Source organism: Myotis yumanensis, unplaced genomic scaffold (assembly GCF_028538775.1).
Source record: "Myotis yumanensis isolate MYYU_CA2020_CCGP unplaced genomic scaffold, mMyoYum1.0.hap1 SCAF_16, whole genome shotgun sequence".
Lineage (NCBI taxonomy): Eukaryota > Metazoa > Chordata > Mammalia > Chiroptera > Vespertilionidae > Myotis > Myotis yumanensis.
Window position 1 is genome coordinate 21,963,875 of NW_027223767.1, and position 16,658 is coordinate 21,980,532.

At 51.6% G+C, this 16,658-nt stretch overlaps 1 protein-coding gene across 2 annotated transcripts in view; it reads right to left on the reverse strand.

The window, feature by feature from the left end:
• The window catches only part of KSR1 (kinase suppressor of ras 1), a 136,753-nt gene that overhangs the window by 43,688 nt on the left and 76,407 nt on the right, over positions 1-16,658 (reverse strand). For both annotated transcript variants that reach the window (XM_070394863.1, XM_070394862.1), the window contains exon 2: positions 9,815-9,955. In XM_070394863.1, the coding sequence (XP_070250964.1) occupies positions 9,815-9,955 (141 nt within the window). The remainder of the gene's footprint in view (positions 1-9,814; positions 9,956-16,658) is intronic.

Genomic DNA, 16,658 nt, shown 5'->3' on the forward strand with positions numbered 1-16,658 from the left:
GCCAAAAAAATATTCACTAGAAGGATGGGGGAGGTCTACTTCAGGAAGATTCTGCCAGTTCCTCAGCCGCTTGACCACAAGACAGGGGATGAAATAATGAAATGGAAGTCACATTCTACCCCAACATGCAGATTCCCCCAGGCGTGTTCTATTGCTAGCAAAGCAAAGACTCGGAGCGCAGACAACACCCGTTCCAGGCGCTCACAGGAAAGCTGCCTGATCCCAGCCCCCGGAGCCTACCTCGCAGCCCTCGGGCCCAGGCTGGTCCAGGCCTCGTGCTTCTCGTAGCACCACGGGCGGTGGGGCCGTGCCCCTCGAAGCCTTGGCCGTCACCCAGCTCCACAGGCAATGCATGGTGAGGGGCCGGAGCCCAGGGTCCCCGGCAGCCCTGGCCCCTTGTGCAGTGTCCCAGGGAAGGACGAGGCAGGGAGAGTTTTTGTTGTCATGACTGTAGTGAACAGTCACTGCAGCCAAAAATAGTCTGTGCCTGGGAGCTGGGGAGTCAGCACATACCTCCCAGAGCAGGTGCTGGTGTGAGATGCGCAGGCTCCAGCAGGCCTCGCTGCAGGGGGCCAGGGACCCAGGCGCCCAGGATACCAGGCCACAAACAGAGAGGGTTTTCCCTGCCCCGCTGCCCCCTCCAAAAAGCCTGACCTGAGTCAACAAGGAGCAGGATGACCATCTCCCTCCTCCTGGTGAATCATCCGGGGAACCCCCACCCCCACATGAACTGCAGCTGCCCCCATTCCCCTGCAGCTCTCACACGTTTGGGACTGGGTGGGATGGACACCCACAGGAAGAGCCGTACAAACTACTGGCCATCAAAGCTCATGAACTGTACACACACAAAACAGTGAATTTTACTGTATGTACATGAAAAAGCAATATACAAGGTTCAGAAGCTGACAGTGGCCAGAGGGGTTGTGGGGGGATTTTTAACTTTTCTATATTTTCAAATTCTCCTACAATGAACATTTGTCATTAGATTTACAAAATGTCACCTGAAAATAAAATTTTAAAAAAGGAAAGATGCTCAGGCACTACAGAGGGAATGTGCAACATGGTCCTGTCTATGAGAACTTGAAGTGTGTGTGTGTGTGTGTGTGTGTGTGTGTGTGTGTTCATGACCCCAACTTTGTAGCCAGACTTCCTGGATAGGAATCCTGGCTCTACCACTTACCGTCTAGAGGACCTCGGGTCACTCACTTTCTATCTCTTTTGTATGGGGGATAAAAGCATTGCCCCCTGCTACGGACTAAACGTTTGTGTGTCTCCAAAATTCACATGCTGAAACCTAATCCCAATGTGATGGTATTTGAAGACGGGCCTCGGGAGGTGGCTAGGTCATGAGGGTGTGGCCCCAGTGAATGGGATGAGTGCTCTGGGGAAAAGACTTGAGAGCTGCCTGGCCCCTTCCACCAAGTGAAAACACAGCAGGAAGATGGCCATCTCTGAACCAGGAAGTAGGTCATCATCAGATGCCAAATCTGCTGGCACCTTGATCTTGAACTTCTCAGCCTTCAGAACTGTGAGAAATACATTTCTGCTGTTTATAAGCCATCTAGTCTGTGGTATTTTTGTTATAGCAGCCTGAGGGACTTCCCCTCAGGAAATGGGGCACAATGTCACCCTTGGACCCCCCAGGGGAGAGCCAGGAGACCCATCCCCATGGAGAGCCGTGGGGAGGGTTGAGGTGGGTGCTGCACTGGCAACTGTTATTGCTATCAGAGAAAGAGGCTATTTGTACATGCTTCTTCTATCAGCAGGGCCAGGGTTATGGAGAGCTTCTTCCCTAGAACTGTAGCTGAAAAATAACAGGGAAGGCTCTGATTGGCTTTGCTTTGGTCATGTGCTCATATCAGAGCCAATCCTAGGGCTAGGAAGATGGAGAACTCCAGTTGGCCCAACCTTTGGAGCACGGTAGAGGGTCTGAACATCAGGGCCAACTGCGCTCAGGAAATGGGTTCCTGTCAGAGGTAGAAGGTGTCAACTCTGAGGGTATAGTAATTTCCAAGCAGAGGGGAAAGAACATACAAAGGCCTTGGGTTATGATAGGAAACAATTTTACATTGTTTCTGGGGAAGAGAGAGGAGGGTAGGAGACGACATGGAAGGAGGCAGATGCCAAATATGTCAGGGCTTTGAAGGTAATCAGGGTGTGTGTGTGGAATTTTATGCTGAATTCAACAAGACACCAAGGAAGGGCTGTACTCAGAAAACGAGATGATGATTGGATTTGGCTCATGAAAAATGAAAAAAGGGGAGGGCAAAAGTCGACACACAGAGTGATGTAGGTGCTATTGCATAGTGTCCATGCAGTAGCTAGGGTTAGGAGGGTGGCAGTGGTTAAAAAAAAGAGGCACAGACTTGGGATATATATTTGGAAATAGAGCTCATGGGATTTGCCAGTCAATTGAACGTGGAGGTTGAGGAAACGGAAGGATTCAGAAATGACTCCTCAGTTTCTCGCTAGAGCAACTGACAGATGAGTCAACAGGCTCAGTGAGAGAGGCAGGGACTTGTCCACAATCACATCACTGGCAAGTGGCAAAGGTGAGATTTTGTCTGCCTCCCAACACCAGGTTCTGGGCTGTCTAATTCCAGGCATCAAGCTCTTAAGCTGGCTTGTTTTCCAATCTCACTGTCTGCCCAAAGGTACACAGCTGGAAGCAAGGGCCAGTGAAATTTATATGCTGATTTTTTTTTTTTTTTTAAAAGAAGGGTAATGAGAAAAGAGACTTTCACTTTATAATAATTAAAAGAGTGTGGTGCTGACACATATTTCCCAATATCTAGCTGTCCTAGAGCAATCTTGCCTTTGAGGCAGGCATTCCCTGGAGGAGGAGGGACAGACAGGAGCTGACAGCCCAGGAGCTGGGTGGTCCCAGAGGAGGTTCAGGTGCACAACAAGCCAGCGCCACCTCACAGCAGGGCTACAGCACACAGTCTTGCTCAGTCCAACCCATCCCATCACCAACAGAAGCCAGAGGCAGCTCTGGAACCCTAGGCCTCAGCAGGTCATCAGCAGCCAAAAGACCTCCCCAAGAGGCCCTTGTAGTTCAGCCTCTGCAATCCCAGATGAGAGCTCCCGGGACCACCTCGGCCCTAGACACCAAACTCTGGATGAACTCAGTCATTCAACAAGAACACCTACTCTGTACGTGCCAGCCTGTACAGAGCTACACTCATGATTTTCAGATTTCTAGACACCAGGGGCACCCCTACTCTCAAAGCTTAAAACAGACACTTTGGCTCAGGATCAGAAAATGACATCACTTCATTCATTGGAAAGAGTGACGTATGCGAGTTCCGTAGGGACGGGAACTCAGGTGCAATGCCTAGAATAGTACCTGGCACACAATAGGCGGTAAATACACTTACCGAGGGAGTGCATGACCGGACCAGGAGGGAAAAACAGGATAGGCCCTCGGCTCTGTACCTTGCCGCATCTCATCCTTTCCTCCCTCCGGGCCGGTCAGTCCACTTCGCATTGTGGGTGTCTGCAGATGTGTGTGCCCCACTATCCTATAAGCTCCCCAGAGCAGACTGTAATTTGCTCATAATTAATCCCCTGTGATAATGAATTGGGGTATAAGACAAGTTATCCATGGGTATGGAATAAATAGATTTGAAGGAAGGAGGGGAGTGAGGAAACAAAGGACAGAGGAGGAAGAGAGAGAGAAAGAAGGAATTGGGCGGGGGGCGGTTAGGAAGGGAGAATGAGGAGGGGAAGGGGAGATTGAGAGAGAGCTCAATTGAATTATACAACTGTACATGGTAGCCCCAGGCTGAGCTATTCTGGGTAAGATGCCAGATGACAAAATCATGTAGGAAGATAAGCCTGGCTTTGGAGTCACAAGGATGTGAGTTTGAACCCCACCCCAGCTATCAGCTAGCTGTGTGACACCAGCAGGTCACTCAACATCTCTGAGCATCCATCTGCTTAGCCATAAAATGGGGATCCTAGTATCTTCCCACCCCCACCCCAGGTGTAGGATTAAACAGGATGGTAGACACCACCTTGCAGTTTGCCCCCTTCCTTCCATACCCCAGCATGCCAGTCCCCTGCCCAGGCCTCCTCCCCGCTTCCTAGGTGGGGAGAGCTCTGTGGCCCATGCCCATTGGGCTGGTACTGAGATCTCAATTCCTCGGTACCAAGTTAGCCCCCAAGCGCAGACCCCCGGGGTGCATGCCACATTCTGAGGAGGCTCCCAGCTGCCAAAGAGCAAGGCTGACACAAGTTCGGCCTCTGGCTCCCAAAGGGAGAGGGTGGGACGAGAGGAAGAGGGTGGGGAGGTGAGGCTAGGAGCGAGGCAGCAGGGTTCATGGTGACTAAAGCTGCACCTAGGAGCCAAATCTCAGTTCATTTTTCTAGTTTAATCTTACACAGCCTCCTGCTCCTTACCGCCTACATTGCAGGGGGGGGGGGGGGGGAGCGGGCAGGGCGATGACCCCTCCCAGACAATGGGAAACCAAGACTGTAGCCGAGGTCGGGGAGAACTCTTCCCCCTCCCCAAGAGAAGCCTGATTCAAGCATGGGAATCAAGGATAGGAAAAAGGAGAAAGAGAAACCTGCCCAGTCAGGGCCACAACAAAAATCCTTACCGGACCCACTTCCATCTTCTGTTCTAGAAAACACCGCCAGTGCGAGCGGACTCAGGGCCCGCAGCCGGGCTCTGGCCGGACTCCCGCCGAGGCAGCACCCACCTCCCACCTCCGCCTGCCAGAACTGATCCCAGCCCGCGCCTGCCACTTCCTTTAACAACTTCCAGCGGGGAAATCGCTAAACAGCTGGCCCCGTGCCAGCAGGCTCTGAAATCACTTCCCCAGCTGCAGCCAGAACACGAAGCTGCGAATTTGAGTGTTTAACCTGTGGAAGGGGGTGGTGGTGGAGGACACAGTCCGTGTGTGACTGGATGTCGAGGGAGGGAGGAGCCCAGCCTCCATCCCTCCACGCGGGCGATCCTCATCCCTGCACCCACCCCCACAGCGAATCCAGCCTTCTCCCTCCTGGGAGTTTGATTTTCCTTAAAACAACCCTACCGTTCTGTCTCTCTCACACGCACACACTTCAGTGATGGCCCAGATAAAACCCCAACCTCTGCACTTTCCACGAACCCACCTGTGACCTCACCAGCCTCCTCGCAGACCAGGCCGGTTCAAACCCTTCCCGTGAGGTCAGCACCAGCTCTCAGACCGCGGGGTCTTTGCAGGTACTGTTCCCTCCGTCTGGCGTGCTCTTCCCCTCCAGCCTGGCTAGCTCCTGGTCCCTCTCTGACCTTCCCAGGCCAAGTTCGCCGCCACATCCCACAGACCCCAGGCCAGCGTCGGTCAGGGCACTCGGTGCCAGCTCCGAGTATGTGTTTCACCCCAGCCTGTGAGCTCCTGGGACCAGGGAGAGTGTCTTTTGCACAGGGCCCCACAGGGCAGGCTTCAGACCTGCACTGCCCAATACAGCAACAGCCATACGGCTATTTAAATTAACATTCGTTAGGATGAAACTCAAATGTCGGTTTCTCAGTCACACTATGCAAATTTCAAGTGCTCCATGGCCACATGTGGCCGGTGGCTCCCACGCTGGACAGAACAGTATGGGATGTTTCTGTCATCACAGAAAGTTCTATTGGACAGTGTCACTTGCCCAAGGTCTGATAGCTGGGTCAACACATAAAGGCGCCTCCCAAGTCATCTGTCTCCAGCATCCCGGAAGAGGGAATGAAGCAGGAATCAAAGGCCATGCGTGTCAGAGGCACCGCAGCTGGCGGTGGAGCTGCAGAGGGCTGAGATATGACTGCGGGGGGTGGGGGGGGGGGGGGTGGGAAGGGGTCAAGAGTGTGGACAGAGCCCCTGCATCCACCCAGAAACCGGGAAACACCACCACCTCACGGCCACTTCCACGTCCATCCCCTCTCTTCATCCAGCAGAAAGGCATTATTTCCTGGAAACTTTGTGACCACAAACCAATGACCACAATCTAAAGCCAAAAGCTGAAATAATATTTAGATAACCCCAGAGAAATGGACCCCAGGAGGGCGATGTTGAAAAGAAAGAAGCTGATACACACACATCTGGCTACACACATGTATGATGTGTATATTTTCCAGAGAGAAATCAGGGCCCCAGTCAGGAAGCCACAGAGGGTCAAGTTCGCAGAGAACTCATCAAAGAGGTCGAGGGGGCAAATCCCACCACACGAAGACCATCCCCAGAGGCCCTGGGGAGCAACCCCGGGGGTAAATCCCTGAGTACTGACCACACCAGTTCTGAGGCGCTTCAGCACCAAGAACTCGGCAAAAGAAAACTGTCAGACTTCGTGGATTTGGATACCTTCCCCCCAAAAAAACAAACAAAAAAAGGACAGAGAGACAAGAGACCCTGTTTTGGTTTTTTAAAAAAATAAATATATTTGTATTGATTTCAGAGAGGAAGGGAGAGGGGGAGAGAGAATGAGATAGAAACACCAATGATGAGAGAGAATCACTGATCAGCTGCCTCCTGCACGCCCCACACTGGGGATCGAGCCCGCAACCCGGGCATGTGCCCTGACCGGAAATGGAACCGTGACCTCCTGGTTCATAGGTCGGCACTCAACCACTGAGCCATGCCCGCTGGGCAAGAGACTCTGTTTTAAAGTCTGACATCTCCAACCTCCATCCCATGGCAACTTTCAGTAACTCCTTCCCCAGCAAATACTTGCCAAGGGCTCCCCAATGGCCAGGGGCTATGTCGCTGGGCACACAGCCTCCCCTGGGCACAGGCCGGAGCCGTCTATGTGTGCCTCTGTGTGCGCAGGTGGGCACTCCTCAAACACAGTCATCCCTGAGATAGCTTGGAGAAATCTCTCTTCCTAGTCTACTGTGAAGAATGAGATGGATTTGCATGGACTGACAGAGAGATGAGAGTAAGACTAAAACCTGCACAAGGATATATATTCTGTGACCCCATTTTAGCAACTCTAAAAAAAGGGGAAACAAATATTTACATACCTATTTATACATAAATAGAAACCATGTGGTTCCCTAGATTGGAAAAGCTGGTGAAATCCAAATAGATTTTAGAGTTTAGTAAACAGTAATGTATCAATGTTGATTCCTTAGATTTGACAAGTACACAGTGGTAGTGGATGATGTTGATGACGGGAAAGTGGGTGCAGGGTGTATGTGGGAACTGTACTCTCTCTGCAGCCTTCCCATAAACCTAGAACTTTCCCAAAACAAAATGGTTATTTAAGAAAATAAACAATGGTTTAGACTTCTGCTCAGAAGTCCAAGGATTCTATCTCTGAGTCAGCTTTGGAAAGGCCTGGGTTTTCATGCTGTTTGGAACTTTGGTTTCTGAAATCTGCACCTATATTTGATGGGTGGAATCAATTTTTACAGACAGCACACGGGCTCCATCAGCACACAGGGTGGGTGGGTGGGGTGGGTGTCAGTCAGAGTCCACTGTCTTCGTTAAAAAAATAGAACCACATCCTGGGGCTGGCCTTGAGGCCTATGCCTGGGGAGCCCTCTAACCCTGGGCCCCAGTGCTGTGCCCCCAGACAGGTGCAAGGAGAAACTGTGCAAGGAGCAGGACCCTGCCCCTCCCTGCTAGCAGGGGCTGGGCTGACTAAAGGAAACAGCCCTCTCTGGAGATCCAAGGGAACCCCTTCAAGGAGCTCAGTCACCTACCAAAGATGTCTTCCTGAGGCCCAAGAAGGGAAGTGAGAAGGCACAGGTTGGAGTCCAGCAGGTCTGGGTCTGAACTGTCCCTGCTAGGAGCTCTGGACCCTCAAGGAGCCCGTGACCTCTCCGAACCCAGTGGTCCTCGTCTGTCAAGCAGGGAGGGTGTTGATGAGATGCTGGGCAAGTCACTGCCCTTGTGGGTCCTGGTGTCCTCAACTGTGAGTTGTGAGAACTGCTTTCCATCCCTGAGATGTGAGGAGGGGACGGGTGAATGCTGAGGCTGGGCTGGGGGCTAAAGGGACCATTCAATTCTCCACAGTCTCCAAGTCCGTGGTTTTAAACCTGTCATCATGGATGAACCAGTACATGTTCGGGGCTCCTTCCTGTATGGCAGGAAACTGTCAGGAGGTCAGTGGGCGAGGAGAATGGATGAGAGATGTAGCTCACTGTGCATACTTGACAATGCCCCCGGGAACTCCATCTCACAGAGCCGTTTCCCTCAACCTTCACACTGGCCACCTCCTGCCTGCCAACTTCTTAAAGGCTGGCATACAGCACAAATATGAGGGCCGCTGGGGCCAGGCCAGGAGCTGTGAGGTGCTGAGAGCTCCCCTGTAACCCCTCATTAACGCCCCTCTCCCGCCAGTGACAGGAACCTTTTATGCTGATGTCACTTCCTGTCCAGGAATCTCTCCTAGAGAAAATGTCTAAATCTACAAATAGCTTCATAAATAATATTAATCACTGTGTTATAAATAATAACCAACGACTAGAATTAACCTCTATCTGTAAACTACATCACATATATTCGATCAAACATTATGCAGCCACTTAAAGAAAGGGAGGCTTACTGATAAGTATGAGAATATGGGGAAAACTTGATTAGCATATCAAATGATAAGAGCAAAAATCTAAAAATGCTTATTCAGGATGGTTTAAACCAGTGCTGCCCAACAGAAATATAATGCAAGCCACATCCTTAAATTTTCATTTTTGAGTAGAAACATTTTAAAAAGTAAAAGTTAATTTTAATAAGATTTTCTTTAACTTAATTCACTCAAAATAGTGTCATCAATATTTACTAAATATAAAAAGTTATTAAGGAGTTTACTTTCTTTTTTTTTTTTTTGTACAAAGTCCCCAGAATGCAGCTCAGCTCAGCACATCTGGGAATTCATATCTTTGAAATTATAGAACATCTCAGTGTGGACTTGCTAGGTGCTAAGCAATAACAGCTACACTGGCTAGTGACTACCTCACCAGACTGCACAGGTCTAACCCATTAGAAAATGTGAAAGGACTTAAGTAATAAAATAAAAAAAGACTAGAAAGAAATGTCAAAATCTTAATGATCACAGACTTTCTCTGAGCGGTGGAACTATGAATGTGATTTTTCCTTCCTCTTCCTGTTTTTTTTTTTAAGTGTCTACATACAATGAATTCGTGTTACTTTCGCACAATAGCAAGCGTCAATCTTTACTTTTGGAAGGAAGGGCTTTAAGACCTGAATGGGTGCACTGCACCTGCCAAGCACTGATTTATTTATTCCCACGAGAGCTGTCCTGTACCCGACACCTCGAAGAGGTGTGAGGATACGCTCCCCTGAATGCTAGTTGACTAGCTGGTTAGTTGGCGGGAGGGTAGGTTGGTTGGATGGATGGGAAGAGGGAACAAAGTGAGGGAAGCAGTACATTATAGCAGTTACAGAAGAAAATTCAACGCAGACCCTTGTTTCCAAAGCCCAAAACTATCACTTCGAGCTGCATGGTTCTAAACAAGTCATTGAACCATTCTGTGCTTGAATTTCTTCAGGTATGAAGTGGCCATGGTGACAGTCGATCTTTCACAGGGTTCGTGAGGACTAAGTGAGTTTATCTCTACAAAGCGTTTGAACACAGTGTCTGTCTCGCGGCCAATGTTTCCAGAAAGGCTGGCCGCTGTCCTCATGGTGAACCAATGAATGACCGGTGTGGCCAGGCTGTCTGACTTATACAGCAGTGGCACCCAGGACCCAGGCTAGAGCCACATGGACCCCAGGTCCCTCCTGAGAATAGATAATATTGCCCCTCAGTCCTTGGGTTTGCGTGTGGTCCCTTTGCTTGACTCACCCCATTCCCCAGCCCCTGCCCCAAGTGCCCGTGGCCCGCGTACCTGCACCACCTCTGGCCTCACATTGAAGGTATACAGCCAGTCACTGAAGCGAGGGTAGCTGTTGAGCTCGGAGGTCCTCTCACCAGGAGCCACGCTCAGCTTGCACTGCCGTTGCTTGCAAATATACCGGACCAGCTTGGCCTGCGGGGAGCCCAGAAAAGAAAAGGTGGTTCATTCAGGGCACATGCTAGTGGCCGCCCCGAGCACGCATGCTGTAGGGGAGCTCTGGCAAACAGGAGCCTGCTGGATTCCCTTTTGCTGAAACAGAAGAGGGGGGAGGGAAGACAGGAGCAGGGTCTGGGAGAGCCAGCAGGAAACCTGGAAAACCACCTGTAACCCTCTTCCCGACCCAAGGGTGGCTGACACTGCCTCAGGCTCGGGCATGATCCTCAGAGAGGAATGGGCAAGACTGGTCAGAACAGAGACCGGGGTTAAAACATAAGGAGGACTTCCTGCTTGAGTGAGGGAGGTCAGGTTGGGCGGGGGGAGGAGGTTAGTAATTGATGTGGGGGTTTGAGGATCATGAGTAACCTCTCACTTAGGATGCGTCCAGCCTAGAATCAGACTGCCTGCACTGGGACCTGGGGACTCAGGCACACGCTCGCCCTGTGACCTTACACAAGTTACTTAACACCCCACCCCCAGAAAGGCCTCAGTTTCCTCCTCCAGAAAACAGGGATAATAATAGAACCTCCCCAATAGAACAGAAAAAACACTCCGTCCGTGCCAGGCCCGCGTGTGCTGGCCATGCCCCCTGGGCGACAGGGGCGTTCGTAAGGGTCCATGACTCGAGTCCCACAATAGGCTTGCAGGACCCACACCCTGAAAGGTATGCTTGAAACTTCAAATATAAAACGCTTAAGTAAGGTCAACCTGGCGTTCCCTTTGACAAATACTGTGCGCCCTCTGGGTGGCCCGCAGTGCACTGAGGAATGCAGAGGGGACAAGCCGTGCAGGGAGGGCACAGCCCAGGGCCAATTACAAAGAAGGGGGGATGGGCTCCAGTAGATGGAAATGAACGCACAGCGTCCTGGCGTGGCTGAGATCAAGTGACCCCCGGACCCATGAGAACTGCCAAGATGCTGACCAGGCTCTCCTGGCCTCATGTTGGTGACTTTCAGCTTCCCCAAGAGGCACTCACCACCTTCAAAGTCTTGTACAGAAGCCCTGCCTGGGAGCCACTTCCCAGGCCTCCTACCCCTCAGAGGGTTGTGTTGTCAATGCACTCCTCCTTTACCCTCCATCTGTACATATCTCAGTGCGTTTCTCTAAACAGCACAGTCCCAATACAAACAAGTGATTAATGATCGTTATCATTTAAATGTCAAATAGCTAGGAAGGCTCCCGATTTTCAAAGAGGAGTTCTTGCCCATTTTTGCACCAGGAACCCCTTTGGCAGTGTGGGGAGCTCCGTGTCTCTAAGATTAATGCTTTTAAGTGCGTAAAACAAAACACTTAGGATAATAAAGGAAATCGATTACATGTAAAGACATGTATCAAAACATCCCTTAAGGCAGTGATCGGGTACTAGAAGCTTCCTTATTAAAGCGGTGGGTCTCGCGGTTATCATAACTCTGAAGTTGTGCTGTTCCAGGCGGCTCCACAACTGTAACGTGATATGGAAACAGCTGTGATTTCTACTGGTGACCGAGTCACACAGATTTGCTAAGACAACTGTGCCTGGTTGCCTCCATCCAAATGGAACGACACCCTGAATTTCAGGTACGGTTAATGAAAATAAAGGTAATAACTTCCCACTCCAAATTCATGAGTCCCCAGAATTCTCTCCACAGACTCCAGGGAAAGAACCCGTGTGGCTGGAGGGAGGTGAGGCGTGAAAAGAGACCCATCAGGACAGCAAAACCATTGCTTCTGCAGCAGCCTTTCTGAAATCTCCCCTAGAAACCTGTTTGGTCCCAAGCTCACAACCTGCTAGACTCGGGGGCACTGGCCAGTTCGCATGGCCTTGACCTCTGCTAAGTTCTGCTACCGTCAGAGGGCTCAGTGGCAAGTGAGGATACTTTCTAGAGAGGGAACACTGAGTCAGAACAAAAATAATTCCACACAGTTGCACAGTTTCTATGTTGAGTGAAATCTAGACAGAGGCAAACCCACGGCTGCTCTCCGTGCCTGCTCTCCGGGCCCCTCGCGTACCCAGAGCAGACATTATTAATCAGACATTCTCCGCCGAGGCTGGCAACTCCCAGGCTGCCACACAAGAAGTATGTTTGCTGTCCTATTAGGGGGCCTAAGCCCCTGGAACATCTTCAGAGCATGGAGCTCAGAAGTGTGAAGACACAAATGCCTCTCGCATCCTAAAGAGCTACGTAGAGGCACTCCAGCCCCTTACCCAGGCTCACCCCACTCTGGTCCATCCCTCCTCCAGTGTAACCAGAGGCCCCAACTTTCTTTCCTAGGCTCACCTCCACTCCACCCCTGGCCCACCCAGCCCTCCAGGCACAAACTCACCTAGAAAATGTTATTTCCTATACTTTCCTACCCTCTGGGCCTCGGCTCAAGCTGTCTGCTCTGGCCAGAAGTCCCTCCCTCCTCCAGCCACAGTGTCCTTGGCCTGGGCAAGACTTCCCCGGGCCTGATTAGAGTTCCTGTCTCCCCTTCCGAGTGGGCAGCCCCGATCACAGCCGGTCTCAGAAAGGAGCTTCTGAACAGACATGAGCTCCCAGGGCAGCGGACACAGAACCGGCTTTGGAGTTTAACAGAATCCGAGTTCCAATCTAGGTTCTGCCATTTACCAGTTGTGTGACCTCATTCATGTTTCCGAGCTTGCTTCTCTCACCTGTACAACAGGAATGATACTATCCAGCTCATTCGTGGTCCATTGGGAAGACTGAACTATAGTATGGGAACCCCCCAGTGACTAGGTTAGTCACCCTATCATTATACATCGGGGCAGGGACGATGCCTACCTCTTTGTGACTGTCCCCACATGCCCATTCCTGTGTGTGACACACAACATGTGCTCAAACATCATAAGGAAGGAGGAACCAAGGGAACACGTTAAAATGTTTTTCACAGCCAGGCCTTCCCTCCACTCCAAACTGCTCTCAAACCGCAGCTTCAAAGAGCTGACTAAAGACAGGGCAATAAATCAAATAAATCAAATTCTTTTCCACATTAACCCAAGAGGTCGGGCTGCTGGCACGAGCCGCAGCAGCAGCGAAGGCCATCGCCACTGGCACGGGAGTTTCCAGGGCCATAACCCTGGGAGCTGATTAATAACATCCATTCTGCACAAGACTTTGGCCATCACAGGTCAACGTCAAGATCAGCCAATCTAGCCTCAGCAGTGAGCCAGCGTTTGGGGCTCTCTCTCATTCAGCTCCCTCCGGCGTGTCCAGCCCTTTTCAGCCACCAGGCCCTCTGCTAAAAAGGTTCTCTCAGCTCAGCTTAGATATCCATTCCCCCAGGAAGCCTTCCCCAAGCCTTCCAGCCCTGCTCCTTAGACCCCTGCCTGCTCCTCTATCAGATCACAAATTGCAGTTCTAATATTTTCCTTGTCTGCTTCCTTCTTCCGACTGGAAACTCCATGAGGCCAGGTGCCTGGTCTGTGTTCTTGCTCAGCAGTGGATCCCCAGGAACCAGCACCGCACCTGGCACAGGGTTGGCTTTTGTAAAAACCTTTGTCGAATAAATAAATGCACACATAATACATTTTTGTAGCCCCGGCAGCCACATAACATTTGCCAAAATGACAATGGAAAACAAATGCTAATGGGGCAAGTGAGGACTGAGGAGCCTGAGAGTCTCAAACACCAGGGCAAGTTCCCCAAAAGAGGAGTGAGCAGTTGCTTAGTTGAGAGGCCGTGAGCGATCCCTGCTGGACAGCCCAAAGCAGGCCTGTGGGTGGGACTGTGCAGAATTCACTGCACCCAGTGAGCAACCCATAAGCCGGTGGGCACAGTCTGGTGACCCGTGGCCAGCAGGCCTGGTGTCCTGTTGGCTGCCACCTCCCAGAGCTCATAGAGAAGAAGTGACACCTGCAGACCTGGGTTCTGCTGAAGGAGCAAAGCTGTTCTCATTCACAACAGGTGGGGGTGCCGGGGGCGCAGCAGCTCACATCTGAGCAAAAAAGGCTGCTCTCACTTTTGGGAAAGTTGGTCACAGTCACAGAAGCACCCAGGGGCTACTTTCCCAGAGAAACTAGGTGGAGCCTGCCAGCCCAGCCCAGGGGCCTGCAAGGGGACCTTTCATGAGTAGAGTCATTTTCTCTTAACCACAAAACCGCCAGATATAAAGTTTCCGAAATAGAAAAGCACCTGGGGTTTCAGCGATGGAACCCGCAGCAGGAGGGAGAGTCATTAGCACTCTGGCCCAAGGGGAGGAGCCTGGGCTAGAACTGAAGTCTCACCCCATCCTGCCCTGACACTCAGCCTGGTTTACAGAAAGAGGAGAGGGGCATCAAGTCAGCCCACAAACAAGTGGGGGGTATTACCCATACACGGTACACAGCAGGCGCTCACTAAGTGTCCTAGGCTTAATGATCTAGCCTCTGGTCCCAGCTCTGACATTTAGATCAAGGATCCTGGGGGAAATCCCTTAGCTCAGCTTCAATCTCACCACCTATAAAAAGGGTATCATGTTATGGAAGTTGGGGCCAAAGTAACTAATATAAAAGTGCTTGGAACAAGAAAAAAATACGTTTAGCTCCTACTACGTTGCTATTGGTTATGCCAACAAGTCCAAGAGAAAGCAGAGATCTGTGAAAAATCGGCTCTCGAGACAGACAAACCTGGCCTCAAAGCCCCTCACCACCACACTCCTCAGCAGGACACTTAACCTCGGCCTCAGTTTCCCCACCTGTAAAATAGGGTTGATCTGTTTCAAAGGGCTGTTGTGAAGATTTACAGAAGATAATATGGATGTAAGATGTTCACCCCTTCAGTGGTAGCTGCAGTGGGTGGCATCCTCGCCAAGCTAAGTCTTCAGGTTCTCTTATAACCTCCCTGGGCAATAGGGAAGCTGTGGGTGGGATCACACCCATTTTAGAGATAGAGCTGAAGAAGACCCCGGAGGCTGGGTTGGTCTTTAGGACAGTGCTGGTAGAACTCACAGATCAGGCACGTTTATTTTAAAGGCATGAGGGCCAAGGCCCAGCTCACCAGTTGACTCCAGGGAACACAAGACCTCCTTCGCCTCAAAGTGCTCACACCTCCACATCAGCACCAGAGGCCAGGGCCGGAGTGTAGCTGCATGGACTCCAGGAAGGCCACCTGCCCAGACGAGCACCTGCACCCTCATCTGGCATCCTGATCAACCTCAAGTGCAATCTGCCACCTCCAGCTACTCCAGCGTGACTCCAAACAGGCCTCCCAAACGCAGGCTGCCATGAGCATCCCTTCCGTGGAGTGAGGCCTGTCGGACACCCTGAAGAGCAGACACCTGTCAGATTTCCCGAAGCACATGCCACAGGAAAGAAACTTCCGCAGGAACAGGAAGCAGCTCCCACAACTGCAAGGAACGCAGAAACACGAGAGGCCTCACACGTCTGCTCTACTCAAAGCTGCCAAGTGCAGGGACCGCGGCCTCTCCTGGGGAGACTTTTGCCTCGTTATTCTTCCTGTATATGGGGCCTACACCCGCCTCCCTGTAGCTGGCACCCGTAGATCCCAGGTTCACCCTTCAGAGCACATCACGGCTGTCATAGGGACCCACGAGCCAGGCTGACCAGGGACACAGGGCGCCTCTGCAGCCACGGAACAGAAATCCCTAGGAGATGGCCAGTGTGCTGCAGTGGTTACTGCTCTGCCCCCAAAACGCTGGCTGAAATGGTCGTCTTGGCAGAAACCTCTCGCAGGCTTCCCAGGGCGGCTGGACAGGGGCCAGCCATTGTGCCGGGCTGGCCAGGCGGTGCAGTGGTTAATAACCAGACAAACATTCCACCTGGTGCACAGGTGTGCCCGCGCCTCCTGTTTACCAGCAGCACCTGTTCTGACTGGTGGGGGGCCAGGCCTACCGTGAGTTAACTGTTCCACCACCCGCAGTGGGAAAGACGGGCGTGGCAGCCAGGCAGACCTACGTCCCACCCCTGGTGCTATCACTTACCAGCTGTGTGGCAGTGACCAGTTTACTGTGACTTAGCTTACTCATCTGTAAAGGGAAGAAAAGAACATTCACTGCGGGATTCACGTATGCAATGTCCAGAATACAGGAGGCGCTCACTGAACTGGTCCCGCTCAGCCGCCAGCGCGGCCTTGGTGAGGAGCAGAGGAGAGCCTTGCAGCCAGTGCTCTTTGAACTATGTCTTATCCAGGCTTCTGCACCTTTGCAGAAAGCACGTCTTTCTGAACAACTGACTGTAAACCAAGTCCGTTGCACCCTAAAACTTCAGTGCCCGGGATAAGGAGGTCCTTCCTGTGAGTGACCCCCAAATCCATGATCCAGGCTACGGCAGTGGCCAGATGCCAGGACGTGTGTCTCCTTAACCCTGACTCAGATGTGGGCTGCTGCCGGACCCTGAGCAGATGGTTACTCTTCTCCATATACTGGGTCTTTAGGTCTCAAGCAGGCAGGCGGTTCAGTCTCTGGGGCAGATGTGACAGACGCTGAAGTAAAGAGGGACAGATGAACCCCAGGTACAGGCAGAGGTGGACCCCGGATTCTCGTGTACAGCAGCAGGCTCTCTTAGTCACGGAACTCTGCGTCCATACTCTACGGTCAACCCGCGTGGTACTGATGATCTCTTCCACTTATGCAGCACCTCATCGCCTCTTTCCTCGGATTCTCAATGAAAACTTCAGGAGGTAGAAATTGTAGTAGATCCCTGACAGCCCAAAAATGACGTCCCCCACAACCCTTCACTCAACCCCAAAGCTGGCAATGTCAC